The sequence below is a fragment of the Diplotaxodon limnothrissa genome, linkage group LG1, assembly GCF_057381915.1.
Source record: "Diplotaxodon limnothrissa isolate DT_005_m linkage group LG1, D_limnothrissa_male_GT1.1, whole genome shotgun sequence".
Classification (NCBI taxonomy): Eukaryota; Metazoa; Chordata; class Actinopteri; order Cichliformes; family Cichlidae; genus Diplotaxodon; species Diplotaxodon limnothrissa.
In genome coordinates this window covers 10912642-10929822 of record NC_140596.1, presented here as the reverse complement: position 1 = coordinate 10929822, position 17181 = coordinate 10912642, and the positions used below count along the sequence as shown (strand labels likewise).

The following is a 17181-nucleotide window of genomic DNA, read 5'->3' as shown; positions in this document are numbered from 1 at the left end:
AGTGAAGAGTGGCCTGAAAACTGGAGGCTCGCCCTCCCATTCTACTTTTAAATACTCTAGGAACAACAAGTAAGCCTGCAGTGTGAGAGCAAAGAGCCCTAATGGGGTGATATGGTACTATAAGGTCTTTAAGATTAGCCTGATTATTCAAGAAATTGTATGTGAGGAACAGGATTTAACAGGGAACCAATGAAGACCAGCCAGTATAGGAGAAATATGCTCTCTCTTTCTAGGCTCGGTCAGTACTCGTGCTGCACCATTTTGGATCAACTGAAGGCCTTTCAGGGAGTTTTTACAACAAATAAAACTGATTTCCAAAGACAACTGGGTGAATATTCAGAAATAATGAATAAAATGTACATGTTTACATTCTTCTTTCCAATATGTTTAAAACTTATTGGAAAACTTGGACCCAGTGGTTCCTAAAGTCAAATTTCTGAAGGCAGTTGTGCTTTTCTGCCATTGCCATCTTGGTTGCAAAACCTTAATGTGATGAGGAAGGGCGGGTTTGAATGTGCAACTGCACACTTATTAGCCAGTGACTCCATGGCCAGTTACTGATAACGTATTAGCCAATGAGTGCACAGTTTTATACCTCAATTTTCAAACTTGGTATGACCAACATTTGAAAACTAAACTTCAGTTTTCATTCAATATGACCAGAACTGAATGACGGAGCCCATAAACTCAGCAGGAAAATGTTTACACAGGCCAAGACAGTAAGCGTTTCTCCTATAGACTTCCATAACACCATAAATACAAGTATTTTTTGCAACCATAGCCATTGCCATCTGGTGGCCTTCAGGCAGAATGTAGGTTTTCAGGTACTTGGCACTGGCTTGACTCTTCTGACAGAGAAGCTAGGTGTGCTTATTTAAAACCCAACTGAGCCAACTGAGGGGCAGCCAGTCAGAAGGAAGCAAGTTTTTAGAGAGGGGGCCTTAAGGACCAGTTTAAGAAAAACATGCTTTGTTGTTTGCCTGTTTATTTTTTATTTTTTCGGTGAATCTCACGACGCTATTCTAGTACAGAGCTAGAAATGAGAATATGAAGTCCTTTTTAAAAGTAATTTTAATTTGGCTACCTTGGTCATCAATGGTAATAACACAACACATTCATCCCATGGAGATCTTTTATACCATTCAGTAACACTGTTTAATCAAGGTTATGTCCGAACTTTGCAGTTCTTTGATTGTCAATGACACTGTTGTACAGACCACTGTGCTGTTATGTATTGGTTAGAATTATAATTTCTTTTTTTTGAAGTTGTATTTAACTAAAAGAAGCCAGAGACACTAAGAGAAATTCAAAATGGATAATAAATGAAACTAGCCAGCAGATTTAAATCTCAGCAGCTATTGTGTCCTTCAACAACAGTTTGAAATATGATGCTTTTGATAGCCAACACTGGAATTTGGTCTTTTCAAAACTACTACTACTACAAGACACACAGACACTTTCTACTGCAGTTATAATTTCAAAAACTCACGCCTGTCCTCTTCAACTTTAATATATTCTCAACACTAAACCACTAAAAAAAACATGAAACACACAAAAAAATTGTATAATAAAAATAAGTAAATTAATAAAATTAATTAAATTTACAGATCCTAGTGCAGTTTCAATAAATATACTACATACGACTGATTAAATAAAATTTGGCGAGTCTTGATTTTAATGGATAAGCAGCATTTGGTCTTATAGCAGGCCATTAATTATCATCAGTCGGCTTAAATCCTTTGGGCTGCTCTTTCACTGAATCCATCAGGATTAGAAAATGTTCACTTTACTTTTCAAAGACAAACTTTAACATACGTGCACAGGAGTTATACAAGCATGGACAGGCATCTTTCACTTACCTTGAGTTACAGCTGTACTGTTGTACATTCTATAGATACTAATATGGGGTTATATGAATCTGAAAACATTACAATTTGTACACATGTTGAAACATTTCGGTTCATATTTTTAGACAAAAAAGAAACACCACCACACATCATCAACCCAAGCAATCTTTGGTACTGATGTTGACGACTCAGGTGCCATTCTTCATACATCGCCCATTCCAAATGTTTTGTATACATATATACAGTAAGCAGCACAAGAATCCTAAATTAAAATCTACTTCCTCTGAGGCATCTGTTTGGGTTTTGCATTTGTTTCAACATGGCCAATTAATTCTTGATGTAATTGATCTTTTTTTTTCCATGAAATCCATTAATTTTTACCCGGAGGCCACACAAAACAGAAGTACCAAACACAAATGCTATTTTCAACTGCTGTTGCCAATTTAAATTGGAGACAATGCTGTTAATCAAACTGTGGGCAACAGTACACCTAAAAGCATAGAGCAATAGGGTTCAGCTCCACCCAGTTCCATTAAATGTTGGGGGGAAAAGGCAGCTGTTTATATCATGGTGGTATTTCAAAAGCATCTAAATTGCATTTATTTGGTGACATGATAGCTTTGCAATGCTGTTTAGTTGATGAAGCTGAAGACACCCCTTTTTTGTAGACAGGCCTCATAAATCAAATGTTGCCATGCCTGCTTTTTCCCTAACAACAGTACACCTAAAAGCATAGAGCAATAGGGTTCAGCTCCACCCAGTTCCATTAAAATGTTCATATTTTAATGCTTTGCTTCTAAACTTGACAATAAGTATATATATATGTAAACTTCTGTTCCTTCCACCGCTGTTTCTATCTTTTTCATGGTCTTCCTTCCAGTCTCTCATGTTCCTCTTTCATAACTGTCTTCAGTGGAAGTTTTCTGCCACTGTGTGAGACACATCTGCATTGCAGTACCAAGGGGAAAGCGATGGCTGGAGTAGAAGAAATGTACATATGAATAGCTTTAGACCAAGGTGTAAAGAGGAAAAAAGAGAGAATAAGGAAGCGTGATCTGTCATTTACAAAAATAATGGATGCATGAGTGAAAGGAAAATATCACTTCAAACATCATTTAGTATCCCAGTTTACTTTTTTCTCTTCTTTTTTTTCTTTGACACAAAAACATGCCCATTTAAACAGCCAAAATCTAATACAAACACAACCATTTGCATCTCAAAGTGCTGTCATAGGGAAATCACAGACGGGGTCATCCACCCCCACCTCCCTGTGAGCCTCTGTGCCTCCCTATTATTAATGGCATCATCATTTTTCCTCTACTCACTCTATTTCCCTTCTGATAGTGGGGCCTGCTTCATCGTGTTCTGCCATGTTTCTGTAATTGCTCCAGCAGCCTGCCTTATGCTGAGCATATAGTTTTTGTGTGTGTGTATGTGTGTGCGTGTGTGTGTGTCTATCCAGTGGGTGTGTGTCTGTCTTTAAGTGTGTACATATGCATGAGTGTGTGTTGCTCTGTCCCCCCACCAGGGCTGGCTGTGAGTTTGTGGGGCAGAACCAAGCCGCGGGCGAGCTCCACACAGAGTGAAATGACAGCCTCCAGGCCACCATTGGTTGATGACCGTGAAAACACTTGCGGTTAACGTAAAGTGAGCGACCGGCTGTCACAGCGAGACACTGCGCTTATGTGCAGCCCTGACAACAGCACAACAAGCTTCTCTACAACTAGACTCTGCAGTGCTGTAACAAACAACAAAGAGACAGCCCTACAATTTGTAACAGCAACCGACTTCGACACCTGAAGTACATAGAAAGTGGGAGAATCACTACCATTTGTCACAGTCTTTGTTTATCTTTACTTAAATTCTGTTGGTCAGGAGAAAAAGCTGAGGGTGGTTGTTCAAACGAAGACAGGGAGGATAGAGTGCAGGGGAGAATTCCTGGACTGTCACAGATGCCAGCCAAGGTCACATAAAGTGAGGAGTAAGTGCTTGGAGAGCTACAGGGGCAGAGGCCAGCTCTGTGGAGGAGGTGTGAAGGAGTGAGTGACCAAGCATGAACATCGCCTCTACCCATCATTAAATGAAGCCACTTAAAGGAAAAATGCTCTGCTCAAAAAGGTCAATACACAACACTTTTGCAAAGCTCTGATGGTTTTATTTAGGCATCCAGAGAAGAGGGGGTTTTTTTTCTTCGATGGAGACGAAAATGTTTTTAATATGTGTCTGAAGACACTACTCAGAACCCTGCCTTTTTACTCAGAAGCTGAGTTGCTTAATCTATCACATTCCCACCAGAAAATGGGTTCCTATAGCTAAACTGAGAAGCAATAAATGATATGCCAACAACGTGTAGTAAGGAGGGATGATTATAGAGCTGCTTTTATCATCAATTTTAACCTCTCTGTGGTTAAATCAGACTTCTTTTACCCCATGCCCTCTTGCATTTCTTTCGTGCCTCGTCTCATTTTCACTGAACATGGACATGTGCGCACACACACAAACACAGTTTATTATGCAGTAACATTACCAGATCCCCTTAGGCAGCTGTGCATCTCTGTATGACTGATGAGGGTAATTTCTCCCAAACAACAGAATGATCACTTTGGTGGTGAGCGCTACAGACCCTCCCTCCTCCCTCTGTCTTCCCTTTCTCCCATCTTTTTTTTTTTTTTAGGTTACAAAAAAGGCAAGAAAGATATTTGCTACCGTGCCTCCTGCATTGTCTGGAATGGTTACAAAGATAAACAGCTCTACCACCTTGTGGGATTTTTTAAAGTCAATAATCTAATTCCATGGATACAATCAAATTATTGATACTTCAGTGACGATTCATATCCATGTAATAGAAGATACTTTGAAGTTGGATTGGGGGGTGTGGTGGTGGTAGTGGAGGTGGTGGTGAGGGGGTGGGGGTTGGTTGTTCCTTATTTTTTCCTTGATTACCATAGGGATCTAATATAATACACATGCCATTGTGAATTAGCCTCACCATAAAGCCTGTGTGAGTCGCAGTGAGTTTATACTGCCTGTGTACTACTGTGCACCATGGAATACACTGAGCTGAAAGTAGTTAGGACTTGTCTGGCTCTCTCTCTGCCTCATAGGTTCAGCCTCAGTGGGCTGTCTTCACCTATTTTTTCATCTGTCAGTCACACACGAAAACAAATCCACCTGTCGACCGGTAGACTGGGCTGAACAGGGCTATACTACAGATGTCTGGGCTCGACTTAGTGGAAGCGAGCAGGCCAGCGCCCTCCACTGGTGATAAAAAGCCCATTAAGATGCTTATTTCCTCACCTGTCGGGTCCATCACCTCACCTCGACATATAGTAGAGAGTAATGAAGACAGTTATCATTAATACAGCACTCTGAAGATAAAAGTCATGCTTCTATGCATTTTGCGATCTTTGTGTCCTTGATCGCAAGGATTATCCAGGGTTGCGACAATATAACAATCCATGCGTTAAGAGACAGGCATTCTTACCGCACGACCTGATTGCCTCGGCAATGAAGCCATTAATGGTGCATTATGTAAATAGTAATGGTCACAAACATCTAATAGGATAAAGGCTAAGTACAGTGCAATTTAATGCTGCTGACTTTCAGTAGCTCTTTGAAGGATGTTTTCAATTATAACAGAGCTAATTTAATTCATTGTTTCGAAGCTGAAAATGCATTTTTAAAGGTTGACTGAGTCTCTATTTCAGAACTCAGGTTTAATCAGTCATGTACATTGAACACTGGAACGTCCTCTAAAGAGATTGACAAAGTTGCCGGGGATCTGCATTCTAGGTTTTAAAGGGACACAGTAGCCGTCTCCCTTCTCTTTTTCCTCAGATGGCAGGCTTCAGTTGTGGAGGGGAGGGTGTTCGTCTAAAAGATGAAAAGACCTGTGCCTTTAAGAGGGCTGTCTCCCCTTTCCCTCATGCTCCCCCTCAGCCACACAGACACTCCTCCTGTGAGCATTTGTGAGGCAGCTTCTGTCCCTTATGTCTCTTTGTGGGGAACAGAACACACTTCCCAGAGCATCACTGAAGACAAGACAGAACTCTAGGGACGACACCCCAGTTGCAGACATCTGTGTAACCCTGGCCTCATCTACAGTGGATGTCAAAATGAGAACACGGAGAGGAGACACAGACCTACTCAAGCTGGAGTAAAACATCCAGAGGTCCAAAACAGGACGTGGAACTTAAGAGATGGACATCCCCAGATGTCAATTTTGAGTTGAACGTGACACGACCAGCACATCAAAATTAACAGCGCTGGATTGGATCGCTAAAGAAAAGGTGGAGTCCTAATTTGAGCTTTCAGGTTCTCTTTAGAAAAGTTTTGCTGAAGAATCAACAGAGAACTCTATTTTATTTTTTACTGCTATTCAAGAAGAAAATAACCCACCGTATAAAATACTTACAAATTAAAGAAAGTGTATAACTTAGCTTTATATATTGATTTTTTATTCATCTTCAGAGCACTTTCCAAACAGTCTGTGGTATGAAATTTAGATGCTCTTTAAAGAACATCTTTAAAGGTCCCAGCACTGCTCTTAATTTACCAGCAACACATTTATCTTGTTTCTGCAGCTCTGTCTTGGAGAGCATTAAATAATTTTTTGATAGCGCTCTTGAGGAGGAGGTAATATGAAGTCTTGAAACTTTACAGCTGTTCACTGGAGAGAGAAAGAGAAGTGCCACGTGCATAAGAAAATTATGTTAAGCTGTGGGAAAAGTGTGTGCCTGGACTAACATTACGGTGGATCACTGAGGACTGCACAAATGTTTACGGCGTGTGGAGTGGTCAGTGGCCAGAACCAGTACCTGAGCAGAGATGGCATGAAGCCCCACCCAGGACTGGAGTTGAACAGACCAATCCAAATGGAGAATGGGGTAACTTCAAGCATGTGCCCTGTTTATCAAAGCCAAGCCTATAACAATGCTGGACAGCCAGGTGGGGTTAATAATGTTTCTAGGCCAGTGAAACCAGCACCACTCCCAGTCCCTCCTGCTGCACTCAAATTAGGGCAAGAAGGATTCAAAAAAGTGTGCCGAACTGAGGAGGACAGTCCCTGTCCCTTCCCAGGGCTATCTTCTGGGGTGTTGGAGATGCGCGTTAAGGAAGGAAGCAAGATTCGCAATTTAATGGGATTTGCCATGGCACGGATGCAAGGAGAGAAGGGAGTAAGTGGGGTAAATTCAAGTGGTGGTGGGCTCAGACAAGTGGTTTTTACCGGGTCAGGTCGTGCCGTCACAAAGACCATCACCTGTGCCGAGATCATGAAACGAAAAGTGGGCTGTTTGCACCAGCTGACCAAACTCCGGTATAAGGTTGTAAAAGAAGTGTGGGAGAGTACTGAAGGAGGGACATCCGAGATGACAGTGCACAGGACTGTGCCCTCCATCAGCATCCTTCTTTCCAAAGATCCTCTGGATCCCCAGGAACCAGGCTACCAGCCTCCAGAGACTCTCAGTGCATTGTGGGAAGAAAGAGAGGGTACCGAACCTGCGACAGCATCCAAGAGATCCCTTGGACCTTTGCAATACACCAGTTTCCCTGACTGTAAGAGAGTGTGTTTAGGGGAAGGAGCCTCAGTCCTTCCTCCTCACTGACTGGCCCAACTGGTGTCACAGTGGAGAGGATTGAATCAGAGGCGTTCATTTGGCACTGCACTCCACTCAAGCACAATGCTGAGACAATCAGAACATCCACTCAGACAGAACAGTGCTTTCTCAGAAGAACTGACTACCAATTCCATCCTCCAGAGGTCAGTTTGACTGGGACCTAACAGGCTGCCTCTGGACATACAGCATTTACAGGACGTCTTTTGTGGTACGTCCAACATGGTCTCTCACATCCAGAAAACTTTGATGATGTGTGCTACCATGCTAATATATGACATCTAGAAAAAAATATTACATCCTATTTCACACTAACAAAAGCCATGAATTTCATAGGTTCTAGGTTACTGCTTTCAGTAAACTATTAACAACCTGTGGATAAAATCATTTGTTTGCCTTATGCTACAGTCATCTCGGCAACCATTTTCCCCATGCTTTTAAATTTAACCTTTCGGAATATAAAACGTAGATCCGAGTAGACACACACACGTACGCAAACGCACATGTGCACACACACACACACACACACACACACACACACACACACACACACACACACACACAAAGCCACTGGTGACATGACAAATGCACAGCATACCCATTTTATTTGTCTGAGTATTAAATCTCATGAAAACAAAATTAAATAAATGCTTTTTTTCAGTGGGATTTTTCATTTGTATTTCATCTTTCTTACTCAAACATCATTGAATTTGCAAAGCTGCGATTGAACAGAAAATCACAGTGCGCTGTTCTTTTGATAAGAATAACAGCAGTGAAATTTGTCTGTAGAAAAAGCTGATTTAATGACAAAGCTGTTGATAAGGCGCAGTCCTAAACCAACCCAGCCTGACAGAAATGCCTAGGGCAGAAATACAGGCACAGATTATCATTAAGATAGCAATATAACATCACACAACACAGTGGAGAAAAGGATTAAAACTAGGTTTGACAGAGCTTCACACTACACTGTTCCTGCAAAATATTAAATCAAACCAACTAGCTGCTCTCCTTCCTGTTTCAGCCTATAGGCCTAGCCACCCACTATATCAATTGTAGTCTAGCTCTTCGGGTATATTCTTACATTTCATAAGCAAAATAATATGCTATAAAATATGGTATAAAAGGAGCTAAGCTTTCAAAGTAACGCTATGCACTTGGAGTTGACAGACAGCAAATAAAATGGCTGTATACTTTTTCCATTTTTTAAATGCATTGCCTCCCTGCATTTTCACGCCATTTAGATACCATTTTAGTTGCAAAAGCAGTACCTCTAAGTAATTGCAAAAGCTTAACTGGATGCTGCAGACGCTTTTGGTGCTTGGATCAAAATTCTACCCTCTGCAGACTCCACAGCAGTAGGAAAAAACAACAACTGAGGGCATATGTAATGAATTTTATGGATTAAAAATTTCTTTAAAAGTTGTTCTGAGCAACACAAACAAAATAAACCTTCCGGTGAATTAATCAATCCAAATACTTAAGACCTTTTCCATTTAATCACCCATATGTTCCACGCATAATAACTTAGATAAGTGGAACCTTGTCTTAATGCCGATCTTAATGAAAATCTGCAAATGCAAATGTCGACCCCCTAAAGTAGATTAATCAAAGTGACTCCTAATTGGAGGGGGGCATTGTTAGCAGATTTTAGGAGGAGAAAAAAAGGTATAGTCAGGTCTACGGCATTTGCTTTCGAACTCACTGGACAAAGAAAGAAAAATGCTAGTATTTCATATAGCACTTTAACAGTCTATGACGGACATAGTGATTAACCTCCCTCTCGATCCCATTAAATGAATCAGAGCACAGCAGAGCACCCAAGGTTTAATACAAAATGCTGTGACTGCAATACAGGACATATGTAGCAAACTGTGTGTCCTCAAGACTGCAGGAAGGTTATCATTCCAGGTCATTGTTATCACAGAGTTAACAGCTTTCATCCAAGAGCCTATGGGACAGTCAGTCTACGATCCAGGTTGAACAGATAATGCCACTATAAGTACATTTCAAATCGACCCGCATCTGTTATTAAGCACTAAGAATTCTGGGCCAAGTGTGAAATGCAGTGGGGGTAATTAGGGATAATGGCAAAGCGTACCTGACTGAGAGAACAGATAAAACATCCTGACAAAAGCATCATCCCAGCGCTAAATCCAATGAGGCTGGCATGAAATAGTATGGTGAAGGAGTCAACAAAGTGCATTACAGGAATGTGGACAAGGTTATTCACAAGCTGAGAGTCTGTTTTGCCAGTAATGTTTAGCTGGTGGTTTTCAAGCATGCAGTCAAGGTGAATTTGGAGGAAATACAGGCCTAGGCTTAAATTCTGTTCGTTTAGTTAATGCGCCACACACACACACATCATACACGGATGCACACGCACCGCATACATATATATTACGTATTACGTATATATGTTACGTATATATATTGCATTCTCGTTTTTTCTGAAGGTCAGAATGTTCTTCTGTGAACAATTCATTAAATACTCACTACATACTTCAATCATAAATGACAAAGGAAAGCATTACTTTAAGGCTGATTACAGTTTTCTGTTATGGTGGACACAACAGTAACCTCCTTCTTGCCAAAGCCAATGACTACATGCACTGAATGTGAATAAATTCATTTTGAAGTTAACATAATGAAAGTGTTGGCACTCCATTTTTTTCCCCTTCTCTGCCGCTGCAGCAGATGAGAGTGAGGTCTCTGGGATGGCGTGGAAGTTCGCTATCTCCCAGCCTCCAGATGGCTCCGTCTTCTCTTATCTAGAAGAATGGGTGCTGCCTCAATTTTTCAACTCGCCTTATCTGGGAATCCTTTAAATTGAATATTTACTGGGCCTATGTTTTCTGCTTGTGTTAGCCCTCTGAAGTCGACATTCCTCTTGCTTGTTGAGACAGGCCAAAAGGTTTTTCTCACTCATACACTCTCTTTGTCTGCCTTGTCAAGTAATGGGCCAGTGATTGATTATGTGATTGCTAGGAAAGAATGGAAGGTTAAGCAGTTAAGCAGAGAGCGCTGGAGACATATTAATGAATGGCCAAAGAGGGAATATGTTGAACAATAGAGAAACATACATTACCCAAAAATGACATCAGGCACCTCAACTATATGTCAGGGCTAAAGCAGATTAAATTAATCATTTTCCAGACAGTCTATTGTTTTCTGCACAGTGTACACTAGAGGTTAAGAGAACACTTAAGCAGTCATTGAAAACATCTTATTGCCAATTGACTGGCTGTGGTCTATCTGCATAAACAAGCTGTGCCACAGCTACTCCCTGGTAAGTGTCTGGAAATGTCTTTTCAAAACCATTTTGTGAAATGCCTCCATGTTGGATTAATCAGTGCAGCTGAGGATGTAATTGCTGTGCTGAAGTCAAAGCTGTAAGAGCAGATAATGAACACTGACTACAGGGCTGCCAGAATCCAGGGCAAAAGAAATGAGAAGTTTGAAGACCAAGACGTCTTCAACATTTTTTCAAAAGCTGCGACTGAAGATGAAGGCTTGGTGTATTTAAATGTATTTAAACTGATTTTTTTTTTTTAAATACCCGACAACTAAAACAATCACTCAGAGTTTGCTTTTAGACTTTGTTAGAGGAAAATTTGACAAAGTCAAAGATTTTAAGTTTGAAAATCTGGGAAAATTGAGGATTTTCTGGAGCTCTTTTTGCTGTATTCCATAACTAACATGCAGCTGTAAGTGATATACATTACACTGGTATTCAAATAATTTTCCTATATGAGAGATAGGTTTAGAAATATGAAAAAAAAAAAATCAACTAATGGCTGCTGCCCTCTAGTGGAGAAGTAAGTTTCAAGTCAACCGCAGAAAAACAACTTGCTCAAGAGCACTATTATTGATGTATCTGACAGACATAACTGGCCCAGTGCACTAGATGATTTCCACAACAAAGCTAAATGGCCACAGAATACAACACCATTATCTGACGAGCTTATTATCTATAATACAGTTTTAAGAATATAACAAAGCATTTACAACAAGCAAATGGGAGCTCTGGGCTATGCTATTTTTTGGATCATTTAATGGCAATCTCAAGGCTGGTATGTTAAAGTCTTGCCTTTTCTCAGAGACAACAACATTTCACCCTTTTATCCTCATTTCTTCCTCTATGTGATAATGAGAGGACTCAATTAGATTAAAGAATTTGAATAAATGAGGTTTCATGGTAACACATTATGCCCCGTATCTTTTCTGAAAGGCCTTGATGAGGAACAAAGAGGCTAGGCTCAGGGACCGATATCTGTGAATTACAGGGGGAAAAAACAAACAACATTAGTTTTGTACTTTTCCAGTAATGCTCAGAAGAAGATAGAAGAAGGAAATAAACCCTAATGGTAAGCTGGAAACAGTAAGACCCTTTAAATTTTTCCAGGCTTCACCTTTTGATCTCAACTGTGCACATGTGCAATCTGTTGAAGATGCAGGACTGCAGTTAATATTGCGAATGAACTGCTCAAAAATACTGCCTATGTGTAGAGATGAAAACATACAATTCATAATTCTTAGCACTGTCTGGCTGCATTTAACTGTGAAACTAAATCATGATTTCCTGTGTGAGAAAAGAAGAAGTTTTCTTAAAAGACCAAAAAGGAAAAAGAAAAGACCAGGATAATGCGGGCACAAAATAAAGTGAAAATGTAGTATAATTAGACTGCTACGGTGTCTTTTTCAACATCTTTTTTTTTTTTAATTCACAGAGGAATAATGGAATTCAACACAAATCCTTAGATGGCTTTTTTCCTCTGTGTTGGGCTGAAAATATTTTGGTTGTTGGAATCGCTGTTTGACACCAATTTAACTTGCACTGCCATTGATTTCTAATATCACAACATGACATGATATTACAGTGACTGCACAGCTTACTGAGTACATACTACGTTGCATTTCACACAATTTTAGTTAGTATTCTTTGTTTTGTATGTTTCTGTTTTATTTCGTTTATTTTTTCTTTGGAATTGATGGAAACTGCTCTTATCACCCCTCAACTCATCATGGCAGATGGCTGTTATTCCAAGAGAATGGTTCAGGGAGGGGCAGCCTAAGGATTCTTCTTTCCTACCTTTGTAAAGTCTTTCTCATAGGAAATAATTTGATTATTGATGTTAATGAATTTTCTCCACATTACAGTAGGGCCTTTACCTTACTGTATAAAACACTATGAAGCAACTGTTGTTGTAATTTGGATCTATATAAATAAACATAAATTGAATTAAAGTGAACCACAACCCAGAAAAACATTTAACATGTCTGCTATAAAACTCAAGTCTAACCAGTCAAATGAATAATGCAGGAATAAAACAAATGCCTCAATAATGATTTTCAATACATTGCTACATAAATTAAAAGAGTGATCACCTTGTTACATGACTTTCAGAAGCTTTTTTTTTAAAAGATTGCATTTGACACACAGAATTGCCTTTCAGAAATGTGAGAAATCAATAGCAAAAGAGGGTTCACAACATATATTTGTGGTGATCAGAGATATATAAATATAAAAATGACACATAACTGTCATTTTGTCACTATACATTTTTTCCCTCAAGATCAAAATGTTTTTCCGTGACTCCATCTCCACAGAAGATGAGTATAATTATTCAGAAAATCTATTTTCTGACATGACTAACCTAAATGTAGCCCAACCCTTGCACTCATGCTTTCAATGTCATAAAATAAAACACATGCAGGAATCCGCATGCTAATTAAAAGGATTTGGCTTAAGCTCCGTCATCAAACTGTGAACACACACTATAAGGTTTTAACAGGATTTCATCAGTTATTTTGCCAATCACATTCCACAGCAAGGTTGACAATATGACTAAATGATTTGGTTATTTGAATTCAAACAGTGTCAGCTGGGGGTCCACTCTGCGCAGTGGGAGGATTGGTAGAGTAATATCAACACGGTTGTGATTACTCCATTGCAACAGTGGGGTGCTCCAATCAGAGCCGAATCACTCTACTCATTACAGACTACAAGGCCAAATATCAGTGGGTGGACCACAAAATCAGGCTTTGCATGTTCCCACTGAAATTAATTGAAATTCATTTGTGGTGCCCTGATGCTCCCCATCAACACCAGACTAATTCACATTTGCACAATTCAACTCAGGTTCATTAAGTGCAAGCACATTCCAAGTAAAAAAGCATTACAAAGCAGGGCTTGTAATCTGAACTTCACCTTTTATGGTGAGGTTCAGATTGTATGGTAACTGTACATTATGCAGTGTTTTTTAGCATAAATAGATAAACTTACAAAATATAATAATAATAATAATTATTATTATTGTTGTTAATTTTTATTATTATTTTTAAATCATAATTTGTATATAAATTGGTAAACAGCCCATAGTTTTAAAAAGTGATGTCTTGCACACATGCCTAAAGCATCAAGACAAAGACTCCTAAGCACAAATTGAGCTTTCATGTTTACAGATGAAAACATACCATGTAGACAGACCTGGGCACAAATGTTTGATGGTCCCCAGCCAGCTGGTTTTGATGATCAGGCTGTTTTTACTTTTTCTTTCTTCAGTAATCAGACATTTAATACAGAAAAGTGTAAGTACATGTATGTAGAACAGTTTCAAAAGGAGACATTGTACCTTACAGAAAATGAAATGTAGCCAAAACAGCTTCATTATAATTTTCACTAAATGTAGAAAAAGCAGCCAGTGTTTTTTCATGTTTCAGTGATATTATAATGGAAGTTTTCACACACACACACACACGCACACACACACACACACACACGCACGCACACACACACACACACACACACACGCACGCACGCACGCACGCACGCACACACACACACACACACACACACACACATTGTGTTATCGCCTTCCTTTTCCTTATTCTGGTGCCTGTTAACAATAATGAAGCAGAGCTCAGAGAGCTTTTCAATTAGATATATGTTTGGATATGTTAAATTAGAGAAGGAATAAAAAAATAACAATAATAATAGTAATAATAATAATGAAAGCAAAACAGAAATTTCCCCTGGATATCTTCTTATTCAAATCTGAAGAAGAGTAGGCCATCCACTGAGTTTAGGTCGTAAGTTCACTGCAACTGCACAAATTTGAGCAACTTTAGTGTTTTCATTTATGGTTGAACTAATTCAGAAATTACAATTTTAATAAAACAACTGCATAGAAACAGATTAAATGTCAAGCATTATCTATTTATCTGTGTGTGACACATACTTGCGCCACATAACTCACAATCTACATAGCTCTGTATCAGTAGCACACAAAGTATGCACACCACTGGTACAAAACAGGAAGAGGTGTCATATCTGATCAGGAGGGCTAGCTCTGTGGTCGGCATGAAGCTGGACACTCTGGTGACAGTGGCAGAGAAAAGGACATTAAAGAAACTGATGGACATTATGAACAATGCTGGGCATCCTCTGCACACGGCCATAAACAATCAGAAGAGTCTGTTCAGTGACAGGTTGCTTCTCCCCAAGACAAGAACTAACAGACTTAAAAACTCCTTTGTCCCACACGCCATCAAACTGTTTAACTCCTCTCTGGAGGGGAGAGGGAGGGGAAACAGGAGGACAAAGGAGGGGGGAACAACTAAGCTGTAGTGCCTCTTCACCTCACTGTACAATACCTTGTGCAATACTTTTTGTAAATAGTCAACAGTGCAATAGACTCAATACTTGAAATGTGCAATTCACTTGTATTTTTATTTTTTATTCCTATTTATTCTATTTATCCCCTTTGTATATTTTATTTATATTTGTCTCTGTATTTATATATGTGTGTGTGTGTGTGTGTGTATATATATATATATATAACAATTCTGTAACTGTAACTTCGGTCGTTGCTGTGCTTTTTGGAAGTCGAATTTCCCAGAGGAACCCACCCGAGGGATTAATAAAGTTCTATCTTATCTTATCTTATCTTATCTTATCTTATCTTATCTTATCTCCAGAGTAAACCAAGTTAACGCAAAAAAAGTAAACTGAAAATGTATCACAATTTCTCCACTAGACTACTCTAAAATGAGTTTTCCTCTCAAAAGTAAAGAGCCAAATTTCTACAATCGGTTCAGGCCCTGAATATCATCCCAGGACCCTCATTATTGTATAAATAGTAAACATATGATTACTGTTTTATATAAATGGGTTCTTACTTTGAGTTTTTGTGGTGGTGCTTTAATGCAAAACTGCAAATTTGTGTTGCAAATAGTCACTGTCTCTCTGTGAGCGTGAAAAATCATCCAGCTTCCTGAAAGCACAATTTGGTATCAGTTGTCGTAACACTGCAAAGCCTGAAACTTCTTACAAATTTACAAATCACAAGCCACAGTAGAAAATGTGAGCATCTGTAGTCCCAAATAATAAAATGAATTATTTTATTATTTTTATTTAAAACACCAAGACTCATTTCAGTCTTGGTGTTTTAAGTTTTAGTTTTCAGTCTTGATGATGCCTCACTCACCACAGGTTATGTGATTAAAGATGCTGTCATTTTCCTTCTACAATTGTGAGGATGTCTGTTATGAAATAGGCCTGTTACTAATATCCTCTTGTCACCAAATGAAGTACTTTTAGTTTTATTTACCACCAAACCCCCCCCCCCCCCCTTTTTTTTAACAAATCTTTTAAATTCACTTACTAAAATATTTTGTCAGCTGATCAGAAACGATGTAACTTTTAACCACTACTGCCGTAACTTAGCTAAACTCGATGGTGACCATGGGGTCAGGTTTTTGTTCTTTTCCCCTCTCCTAGCAACAGGCTTGTCTCAACAACAGATCTTCTTCTGGCTGCTTCCATTAGGGTTTAGCACATTTGTCTCCATCTCATCCCATCTCTAGCATCCTCCTCTGTCTGCATGTCCTCTTTCACTATATCCACGAATCTTCTCTGCGATCTTCCTCATTTCCTCTTGCCTGACATCTACATATTCCAGTCCAGTATATCTGCTATCCCTCCTCTGCACGTGTTCAAACCATCTTAAACAGCCTGAGTTGTCCATCTGATAAACTAATTTCTAATTCTGTCCGTCCTGGTCACCCCCGGCAAAAACCTAAACTTCAACTTTTCCAAACCTCCAACTCTTTTCTTCAGTTCCACCATCTCCAATCCATACATAACAGCAGGCCTCACTATGTGCTATTCCTTTCACCCCTGATACTCACCTGCTCCAACCTGTGTGCACTCTCTTCTTCATCACTCATGTGTACTGTCCATCGCTTTGGCTATTTAAACTTGTCCACATTCACTATCTCTACACTTTGCATCTTCACTGTTACACCTGTTCCCCTTTCATTTGCACACGTGGTATGTTGCTTTACTTGTACTGACTGTTTTCTTCTTTTCTAAAGAGTATACCTCCACCTCTCCAGGTTCTCTTTCATCTGCTACCTAATGTCACTACAGATCACAATGTTGTGATCAAACATCATAGTCCACAGAGACTCCTGCCTGACAGCATCATCATCTGTCATCCTACTTATCATCATTGCAAAGAACAACGGATTCAGAGCCGATCCCCGTTGTAATCCATCAGTCTCCTATCGCACACCTCACCACTGTCTCGCTGTCCTCATGCATGTCTTGCACCACCCTCACGTTAGTTTCTTGGCACTCTATGATCTGTTTCGTCACATCCTCAAAATACACACTGCAGCTCCTTCTGACCATCTCAATACTTCTCCATCAACACCCT

General features: G+C 39.5%; 1 protein-coding gene across 1 annotated transcript; it reads left to right on the top strand.

The window, feature by feature from the left end:
* Positions 1-6622: 6622 nt before the first annotated feature.
* LOC146639416 (ribonuclease P protein subunit p25-like) lies at positions 6623-7453 on the top strand. The gene has a single exon (XM_085352550.1). It carries the CDS (start codon positions 6623-6625, stop codon positions 7451-7453), a length of 831 nt encoding a protein of 276 aa, XP_085208676.1.
* The last annotated feature ends 9728 nt before the right edge of the window (positions 7454-17181 follow it).